At 43.5% G+C, this 10668-nt stretch overlaps 1 protein-coding gene and 1 pseudogene across 2 annotated transcripts; both read right to left on the reverse strand.

The window, feature by feature from the left end:
* Window positions 1–281: 281 nt before the first annotated feature.
* On the reverse strand, window positions 282–1407 carry LOC117861886 (uncharacterized; annotated as a pseudogene).
* A 5210-nt stretch (window positions 1408–6617) lies between these two features.
* LOC117860069 (uncharacterized) lies at window positions 6618–9792 on the reverse strand. 2 transcript variants are annotated; one of them, XM_034743282.2, is made up of 2 exons: window positions 9574–9792; window positions 6618–9168 (listed from the first exon to the last, which is right to left on the reverse strand). In XM_034743282.2, exons 1-2 carry the CDS (start codon window positions 9684–9686, stop codon window positions 7443–7445), a joined length of 1839 nt encoding a protein of 612 aa, XP_034599173.1. In that variant the 5' UTR covers window positions 9687–9792; the 3' UTR covers window positions 6618–7442. The 2 variants fall into 2 exon arrangements, with proteins under 2 accessions (XP_034599173.1, XP_034599172.1); XM_034743281.2 differs by having other exon boundaries at window positions 6622–9168; window positions 9568–9789.
* Between the last annotated feature and the right edge of the window lie 876 nt (window positions 9793–10668).

Genomic DNA, 10668 nt, shown 5'->3' on the forward strand with positions numbered 1-10668 from the left:
TTCCATACATACATACATACATACATACATACATACATACATACATACATACATATGAATTTCCAAACCGTCCGAACTACATAATTGACCCGCTGAGATTGTTATCTCTGTGAACCAACCGTTGCAGTCTTAGACAATGTGTAATGATACCAAGTGGGATGCTATCGTTGAGATGATTCAACCTCAAGTCCAAAACTCTCAATCCTTTTCCTGAACAAATATTTGGTGGTATCCCACCAACAAAACTATTATTTCTGAAACTTATTAGGACCAAACGGCTATTAACACCCAGCTCCGGTGAGATTGTTATCTTTGAGAGCCAACCGTTGCAGTCTTGGACAATCTGTAATGATACCAGGTGGGATGCTACCATTGAAATAATTCAACCCCAAGTCCAGAACTCTTAATCCTTTTCTTGAACAAATATTTGGTGGTATCCTACCAACAAAACTATTATTTCTTAAACTTATCCGGACCAAACGGCTATTAACACCCAGCTTTGGTGGTACGATCACAGAGAAGAAATTATCATATAGTGTAATATTCTGGAGGGACTTTAGCTCAGCTACCACTGAAGGTACCTTACCCGTGAAACTATTACCATAAATATGGATGCTCTCAAGGGTTGGGATACTCCAAATATTCTCAGGGAACTCTCCTACGAGGCGATTCTCGAACAAAAAGAGCTTTGAAAATTTTTGTAAATGTGCCAATTTTTTTAGGAACAGTGCCCTCCAGCTGGTTTGCATCCAACTCTAGCCACTCCAGCAAATGATAGTTACCGATCTCAGGAGGGATTGGTCCAGATAGGGAGTTCTGAGAAAGTAAAAGATGAGTGCGGTTGCTCAATAAGCCGAGAGAAGTTTGAATTTTGCTAGACAGGCTATTATTGACAAATCCAAGTTGTGTCAAGCTCCTGCAACTCCCCAGCCATGATGGAATTTCACCCTTTATATTATTGAATGACAGGATGAATATTTCCAACTTGCAGCTATTCTCAAAACTGAAAGGAATCTCGCCTCTGAAGCTATTGTTTGTGGCATCAAATATCCTGAGGCCTTCGATTTTGCTCAAGGTTTCAGGAAGACTGCCGCTCAGTTGATTATTGAGTAGATAGAGGACCTCCAACTTGGTGCAGTTACCATTCGAAGCGGGTAAAACCCCGAATAACATATTATCATGCAACCACAAGGACGTAAGGCTTGTCATTTCATCAACTGATAAGGGGATCGAACCACTAAGCTGATTGGAATGGAGGTACACTTGCTCCAGAAACTGGTTCTTGAACAACTCCTATGGTATAGTTCCACTCTCAAAAACACGGATACGGCAGGGAAGGTGTGTATCCTGTATCGGATACGTATCCGATATGGATATGCCTGGGATACGACCGGGATATGTATCCATGGCGTGTTTGCGTATCCCTGCTTATTTGGGCTAGAAACTAAGGAAAGGAAATGTTTCGGCCCAGTCGATACGGCCCAACCCAACTTACCACCATCCCATTCTTTGCCTTTGCCCTACTCTCGACCCTCACACGCGCAGTCCGCCTCACGCATCCACCTCCGCCTCCCGTCTAGCCAACTCCCCCACGCAGCGCCCGTGTCCGCCGCCCCCCGACGACCAGCCTCCGCCCTCGCCAGCGACAAGGAGCCCCTGCAACGGCAACGAAGAGCTGCACCCGGCCTCCAGCAACGAGCCCCTGCGACGGCAACAAAGAGCTGCGGCCGGCCGGCTGCAACGCCAACGAGCCCCTGCGACGGCGAGTCGGAGACTGCACCCTGCCTCGTGCCCCCTGCTTAGGTGAGTTCCTCTCCCTCCCCAATCCAATTTAGAGCTGAGCCAGTGCACCCTGCCCCATTAGGCCAAAGGCCATTACCCCTTCCTGATTACTGATTAGAGCCTTATTGATTTTGTCCAATGTTCATTGTCTAGTATGGCATCTCCAAATTTGAGTAGTGCAGGTAGTGCTAGTGCTACTGCTAGTGGTAGTGTGGGATCTGGGTCCAGAGAAACAACTGATATCAAGGCTCCGTTGTGGGATCATGTCACCATTCTAGAGAGGCCTAAAGCTGGTGGAGGAAATGCTTTTTGGAGATGCAACTATTGTCCATTGGAAAAAAGCAGCAGCTACACTAGAGTTGAAGCTCATTTGCTGCAGAAATCAGGGAAGGGGATTAGCAAATGTCCGAAGGTTTCATATGAAATGCTGAGTGAGATGAGGAGGGAAGTGGAAAGGTGCAAGGAGCTGGTGGAAAGAGCAAAGACACGCACCGTTGCTTTGCTTGTAGCTCCTTCTTCAGCCAATTACAACAAGAAGAACAAGAGGGGACCTGCTTCTATATTGGAAAAATCTTGGGCATTGCAAGACCGCAAGCACTTGGATGCTTTAATTATTAGAGCAATGTATTCTGGAGGGGTATCTTTCAACTTTCTGAGAAACCCATATTTTAGAGAAGCTTTTTCATTTGCTTGCAGCCACATTTGCAAGGTTACACAATCCCTGGGTATAACAGGGCTAGGGAATCACTCTTGAAGCAAGAAAGAAGGCACATAGAGACTCTATTGGAGAGTACAAAGAGCACATGGCCAGAGAAAGGGGTCACAATCTGCAGTGATGGTTGGTCAGATCCTCAGAGGAGGCCAATCATCAACTTCATTGCTGTTTCTAAGAAAGCTCCAATGTTTTTTAGGGCTGGCAATTATGACGGAGAATACAAGTCAAAAGAATATATTGCCGAGAAGTTGAGGGCTATTATTGGTGAAGTAGGTCGACAAAATGTGGTACAAATCATCACAGATAATGCTGCAAACTGCAAAGGTGCAGGTCTTTTAATTGAAGCTGAAAATGATCACATATTTTAGACACCTTGTGTAGTGCATACTCTCAACCTCGCTATGAAAAATATATGTGAACCTAAACTGCCAAGGACACCTACTGATGAGGATATGCATGTTTGGGGACAACTAGAATTTATACACAATGTTAAAGTTGGGGCTAGTATGATCAGGAATTTCATAATGAATCATGGCATGCGTCTTTCCATGTTCAATGAGTTCAACCATTTGAAGTTGCTTTCTATTGCTGAAACAAGATTTGCATCGGTTGTGTGTATGCTAAAACGGTTTGTTGACGTAAAAGCAGCTCTCCAACACATGGTGATTAGTGACAAATGGAGCATCTACAAAGAGGATGCTTCAACTGCCCAACATGTAAAGGAAAAAATACTAAGTGATGTCTGGTGGGGCAATGTAGATTACATTCTTAGGATCACTACTCTTATCTATGATATGATACGCTTTGTAGACACCGACACCCCGTGTCTTCACTTAATCTATGAGATGTGGGATTCAATGATTGAGAAAGTGAAGAAAGAGATATATCTACGAAGGGAAGGAACCAAATGAGGAGTCAGATCTCTACTTTGTTATTCATAATATATTGATTGCTAGGTGGACAAAAGGCAATAATCCCCAAGGTAACACTATACACTATATAGTTCAGAATTCAGATTCTTTGTTTTTTATTTTTTCAGTTGCTCATGTTCTAAATTGTAATGCTAAATTGCCAAATGCAGATTTTACAGCAACAAGTGGCTTGAAGAAGGTACTGGCCGACGATCCCCCCCCCCCAACAAGGATAAGGATGTATCACAAATGAGGATGACTTGCTTCAAGAAGTTCTTTCACATACCGCAAGAGTTGGCTAAAGTAAAGGAAGAATACTCAAGGGTTTCTAATTGTTCAGAAGAATTCAATGATCCTGATTCTATACATGATAGATGGGCTGTTTCCCCCAATGACTTGGTGGACAAATCATGGATAATCTGTCCCTCTATTGATGAGTTTGGCCTTAAAATTGCTAAGCCAATCGGTCTCCTCTTCTTGCAGTGAAAGAAATTGGAGCACATATAGCTTCATCCATAGTGTCAAGAGAAATGCCTTAACTCCTGAGCGGGCTGAAGATTTGGTCTTTGTGCACTCAAATCTGACAGGAGAGACAAGGATGTCAGATGTTGGAGAAGATTCTTTTGATTCCCTTAGTGGTGTAGGTCTTCTTGAAGTTGCTGACCTCTCCATTGATGAGCCTGACTTGTAGGCTGTATCATTTCGATTGGGTGATCTTGAGGTTGAAAGTGTGGAGGAGAATGAGGAAACCGAGGAAGAGCTTGATGTTGATGGCTTGATGCTATCCTATCCTACTGGATAGTACTATATTGCTAGTTTGCTACTACCTTTTATTAATTTCCTAAATTAAAACCTGCTATCATGTTATTCTGAGTGTAATAGACCTTAAATGTCTCAATGTTGAACTTGAACATCTATTTTGCAACTTAATATGCATTGTTATCTATTTATTAATAAAATAGTTAAAACGTATCCGCGTATCGGGTTGTTTAAGAAATTGCCATATCCGCGTATTCGTATCCTTCCGGTCACGTATCCGTATCCGTGCTGCATAGGTTCCACTCAGCAAATTAATGTACAATGTACGGTGATAGCTGTGACAATCGCTTAAGGTTTCCCATTGATGCTGGTATATTGCCAGAAACGAAGTTTTCGGACAGATCCAATTGATGCTGGTATACTGTGCAGTTACCCAATTCTGGAGGGATCGAACCATATACATTGTTACCAAATGAATAGAGGATATGCAGGTATTTTATAAGCCCAATTTCGGGTCCTATGGAACCTGAAACTTTCGATGATGACAGGTCAAGGGAAACCACTCTGTTCCTTTTATTGCAACTAACTCCGTTCCATGTACATGGAGTTGCATCAGAAGCACTCCAGCTAGAACTTACTGAACTTGGTAGTATGAGATTTTTCGACAGAGCAAGAAGAGCTTGGCCATCTGAACTCAAACTCCAAGATGATGCAACAAAAGTGAAGAATAGCAAAATCCAAGGCCAGAAAACCAGCCTCATTTTGTCCCTGAAAAGGTTTGATAAAAGTCAGTTGACAATTAATTTTCCCTATATACAATTAGGTGATAGGCCGAAGCACTAAATCAATGAGAATTATATATGTTCAAGTGTGACATGTAAAAAAACAGAGGGAGTATAAGCACTCTTATAGCTATCTCATGTGGCATTGTTGGAGACATCCTAACTTTGTTCCGGCACTACTACGTCACCTAAAATGGCGACAAATAAACATTAATCAAAACCCAGGAGCAGAGTTAGGGAAACGATACAGCACTGATAGAAAAGTGTGATACCATTTGCTCTCGTGATGTTTTAGCTAAACGAAATCCTATATCATAATGTACCAGATGGCTAAGTGCCAGCCGACCTAACAGCGCACTAGCGACCCAAGATGTGGTTTAATTGATCAGCTAGTGACGGCATCCGTATGCATGTACCAGTAGTGTGCACTGTCATTGCTTTTGTGACAAGGTTTGTTGAGCATACCTCGTGTGAGTCGAGACAGGGCTTGACCTCCATGGATCAGGTTGTCCCAGAGGCCGGCACATGGAGGAGTTTGTGGAGTCTGAACCAAAATACTCCATGTCCATGGTTTGAAAGGAAGTCTGAACCCCGGTTCACGTGTCCGCCTCAGAAAATGAGGATTTTTACGGTACACTATATTAGACTATGCTAATATTAAAAAAGGATTAGTATAAAAATACGATGGTTCAGATTAATTGTATACTACTGGAAACTTCATCTGTAATATAGATAATATATGTGAGTAGTATACGTGGTACAAGGATATTTTAGGGAAAAGATTTTTGACAGTTGTTTTTTTCAGTAGTTTTTTTACATTGTTGTAGGGCTCCATTTCATTTGGAAGTTCACTCCTATCCTGTTCACCTCTTCCACTCACGTGACTGGCGGCGGTGCATAGCGTGGGAGTGGCGGCGTGCGGGTCCTCGAGAGCGCCGGGGAGGGTACGTAAGCAGCGGCACGCGGCGCCACTCGAGCAGTGTCGAGCGGCCTCCTCTCGTGTGACTGGCGGCGGCGGTGACGGCGTGGGTCGCGGGAGCGACAGCGTGCGGATCCACGAGAGCACTGTAGAGGACGAGCGATAGGGACGGATCGGGGGGGGGGGGGGGGCTAACTCCATTGGAAGCAAAGGAAGAGGAGGAGGAGAGAGAAAAGGAAGAAGAAAAAAGAGGAAGGAGGGGTGGAGATGGAGAAGAAGGAAGAAGAAAGCTCCCTGGCAACGGCACTGAACAACGGCGTAGGGGCTGCTCGAGCAAACTTGAAAAATGAATCTTAACCGAAACAAACGCGTCAACTAACTTGAAAGGCAAGCTCGCAGATTACATGTACGTCTAATTGATTACACGTACATCTAATCGTACCTAACTCGTAAACTTGGAAGAATTAAACGGAGATAAAATTCCTAACTTGCAAACATGAAAAACTAATCGATCCTTAATTAACATCTTAGTACAATTACTATATTACTCTTACTAATGAATGTTCAGAACTTTTTTACTATATATATACACTACTTAGTGGTAGTATTATGCATCGTAAAAGAGTTTGAGGAGGGAGTCTGAGCTACTACGTCGGATCGGCCAACGTAGCAGCAGTGTTAGCGCGTGTCGTCTGTCGCCGCGAGCTGCTGCCCACGGCGGCACGACCGTGCCATGGTACGGTAGGTAGGGTCCAGGGAAAGCAAAGCAACACGTCTTCGTGGGCACAACGACGGACGGACTCAAACGCAGGTCGGTGAAATTAAAAACCCTGCATACATCTTGTATTCCTGTTGGGATAGAAGCAAACGCAGGGAAGATTGAGAAGCACAATACAGGCACACAGCCATGCATACGTGACACCTACACGCTAGGCAGTGGTAATAACTCTAAAAAGGAAAGTAGCTGTGACATCAGTCTTAATGGGATTTCATCATAGGGAGTTTCATCGACATTACATTCTAACTATCTTGGAAAAAACGGAATGTGCTTCACATTACGGATTTAGTAGACACTGTCTTGTCCAGTTGTTCCTATCTTCGTTTGCTAAAATGACTTTCATTAATTTTCTTTGCTGCTAACCTTGAAAAGCATACACAACCTCCTGCTTTTACACCCGGATTCGTACTGTCAACGAGCAACTGGTTGGAACTGGGACAAAAACAAGGTGCTCCCAATTCCAGAACCTTTTACGATATGCCATGTTGCTTCGACCGTGCACACCTCGTTACGTTTAACCAGTCTTTTGGTATGCATGTGCTACTATGCTCACCGACGAGTTTCTCCTTCCAAAACTACACTGGTTTTTTGTCTAAAACTTCAATCGTCACTGGTTTTGTCTAAAACTCCCTATACGATGTGTGTAACAACGGCATAACTGTAAATATCAAAGGCTATATGCTTCTGCAGAAGCAAAGGCGAGACACTTGTTTTATTTTCTTTTGAACGGAAGACACTTGTTTTATTCTATCAATCAAAGATCACATTAACTGTAAATCACCCTATCTTTCGTGAGTTACAACTTACAACGAACACAGTAAGCATTTTTTGGCGGAATTTTGCTGGAAAAGTTGTTGTAACTAAGATCTAAAACACCTAGGTTTGTACAATTACTGAATCCTGGAATGGATCCATTCAGGTTGTTAGCTTGGGGACTGATTTGCAGCGAACAAGGGCAGTTTGAAAATATATTTGGTGGGACCGGACCGTCGAAACCATTGCGGCTAAGATCTATGTAACTTAATCCCTTGCAATTTCTGAATTCAGGAATATGCCCGCTGAAATTGTTGCCCTGAAGAATGAATCTCTCCAAACTTGGGCAGTTCGAAACCCCGGATGGGATGCTACCAGTGAGATGATTAGAGCCCAAGTCCAGAATTCTCAATGTTTTCCCTGAACAAATGTTTGGCGGAATCCCACCAACAAAACTGTTGTTGGTGAAATCAACCTTGACTAAACGGCTGTTAGCACCCAGTCCCGGTGGTATGGCTCCGGTGAAGAAATTATCAAACAGTGTAATGTTCTGCAGGAACTTAAGCTCAGCAAGCACAGAAGGTAGCTTCCCAGTAAGACCATTTCGATAGACGAGGACACTTTGAAGGCTTTGGATGCCCCATATATTTTCAGGAAACTCCCCTGTGAGATGATTTTCAAAAAGGAACAGCTTCTGCAAGTTCCTCAAGTTTGCTAGTTCTTTTGGAACAGTGCCCTCAAGCTGGTTTGCATCCAACTCCAGCCACAAAAGCAATTCACAGTTGCCAATTTCAGTAGGGATCGGACCAGACAAATTGTTTTGAGAAAGTAGAAGATAAGTGAGGTTTCTCAGTAAACCAACTGTAGGTGGTATCTGTCCGGACAGACTGTTGTTGACAAATGCAAGCTGCGTCAAGCTGCTGCAGTTCCCTAACCATTTTGGTATCTCCCCTCTTATTTGATTGAATGACAGGATGAATATTTCCAACTTGCAGCTATTCTCAAAACTGAAAGGAATCTCGCCTATGAAGCTATTGTTCGTGGCATCAAATATCCTGAGGTCTTCGATCTTGCTCAAGGTTTCGGGAAGACTGCCGCTCAGTTGATTATTGAGTAGATAGAGGACCTCCAACTTGGTGCAGTTACCAATCGAAGCGGGTAAAACCCCAGATAACATATTATCATGCAACCACAAGGACGTAAGGCTTGTCATTTCACTAACCGAGAAGGGGATCGAACCACTGAGCTGATTGGAATGGAGGTACACTTGCTCCAGAAACTGGTTATTGAACAACTCCTCTGGTATAGTTCCACTCAGCAAGTTACTGTACAGTGATAGCTGTGACAATCGCTTGAGGTTTCCCATTGATGCTGGTATATTGCCAGAAAGGAAATTTTGGGAGAGATCCAATTGTTCAAGCATGCTGCAGTTCCCCAATTCTGGAGGGAGTGAACCAGATATGTTGTTACCAGATAAACTGAGAATTTGCAGGTATTTCAGACGACATATTTCAGGTCCTAGTGAACCTGAAACTCCTGATGATGTCAGGTCAAGAGAAATCACTATGTTCCTTTCATCGCAACCAACTCCATTCCATGTACAAGGAGTTGCATCAGAAGCGCTCCAGTTGGACCTTATAGAACTTGGCAGTATGAGGTTTCTCGACAGAGCAAGAAGAGCTTGACCATCTGAACTCAAACTCCATGATGACGTAACTAAAGAGAAGAATAGAGAAAACCAAGGCCACAAAAGCAGGCTCATTTGGTACCTGAAAAAGGTTTCATAAAAGTTTGCAGACCGTTAGTTTCACAAAAGGTCACAGGCCGAAGCACAAAAAGAATGAGAAGTGTTAATGTGCAAAGCGTTGTGACTAAGCCACCAGCTGCTGTGAAATTTTTTAGCCTTCCCACCATGTCTTTGAAGAAACATGCCTTCAATTCTTAAACGTATGCTTGAAAATTTTATCCGTTCAATGGAATTTACTAATAAATTTGTAGAATTAATCCCTCAACCCATGCTCTCCCACAGGCAAAAGTACTAGAAATTTATGAAAAAAATTGCTTATTTTACTCTCATTTGTTAAATATTCTAACACATTATGCAACCAAGAAACCTGGATAGCAGTAAATAAAGGTACGAATAAGTCAGAGGAGGCAGAAGAACATACACGTACAGGAGCCAACTGGAATCCTTGCAACGGGCTTGTGTCCGTGCCGAACTGGTCAACTGATCAAGCTGCGGCGAGCACGGCAAGGTGCTGCTATTCTGATCTCTTGCACTTGGCATCGATGTGCTTAAAAAGGGAGCGCGAATGGCCTTCCCATTTGCACAGCAGTCAGGCAGTCCAGTCGTCACGCCATGGGTTGACTCTAGAATGACTCAAAAACTCTGCAGTCTGCACACAAATCATCCACGCGTGTATTCGGACTTCAAAGTTCAAACAGGGATTCAATGGCAGCGCGGGTTCACATTGGCGAGGAGAGACAGGTAAAGGACCGAGAGTCTGAATCTGAAAGGCCTAGTCAATTTCGTCAAAGGTTAGTACAGTATCAGCAATTATTGTTGCAGGTACCAGCGCCATAGAATCAGTTGATGTCAGTGTCCACATGCTGTTTCCTAACGACTGCAACGACGCGTTACTATGCGTGCGTGTCTGCGTGACTCTCTGCTGGCTGCGTCGTGCAACCTGTAGGTAGATATGGGTGGTTCTCCGTTGGCAAAACCTGTTCGTCCCGTCAAGCTCGTCCTTTCTTCATTGGCTGAAAAGACTTTCATTAATTTCCTTTTGTTGCTAAACTTGAAAAGCAATTCATACCCTCTTACTTGCACACCAGGATTGGTACTGTCAACAATGCAACCAACTGGTAACTGGTATGGATTCTTTTATTTTATTAATTTTGGATCCAGAAGAAGAAAACAAGGTTTGATTTGATTGTTGTGTTTGGACCCAGTAACCTACCGAGGGGTGCCTAAGGTAGTGTTTTGATTGGTGGGGCTCATCGAGATCAGAAACTTGAAGGTAAACGCAGACACACGATTTAGACAAGTTCGGGCCGCTGAATAGCGTAATACCCTACATCCTGTATGTTGGTTGTGTTGGATTGCTTTGGAGGGGTCCCTGCCTCGCTTTATATACACGGGGCAGGGTTACAGGTCGGTTGGTTACAAGAATACCAGTCGAATACGACTAGAGAAGCCCTACTCTATTACAACGAGTACCTTCCTAATTCTCGACTAATTCTTGTCTTTCCATGTAGACTACGCCGCT

The sequence above is a fragment of the Setaria viridis genome, chromosome 6 (assembly GCF_005286985.2).
Source record: "Setaria viridis chromosome 6, Setaria_viridis_v4.0, whole genome shotgun sequence".
NCBI lineage: Eukaryota > Viridiplantae > Streptophyta > Magnoliopsida > Poales > Poaceae > Setaria > Setaria viridis.

Excerpts from the sequence above, each read along its gene's own strand:
- LOC117860069 (XM_034743281.2), bottom strand. The coding sequence starts at position 9,686 with ATGCCAAGTGCAAGAGATCAGAATAGCAGCACCTTGCCGTGCTCGCCG. Across the intron at positions 9,169-9,567 it reads TCCAGTTGGCTCCTGTACGT|GTACCAAATGAGCCTGCTTT; the intron begins GTATGTTCTTCT and ends AACCTTTTTCAG.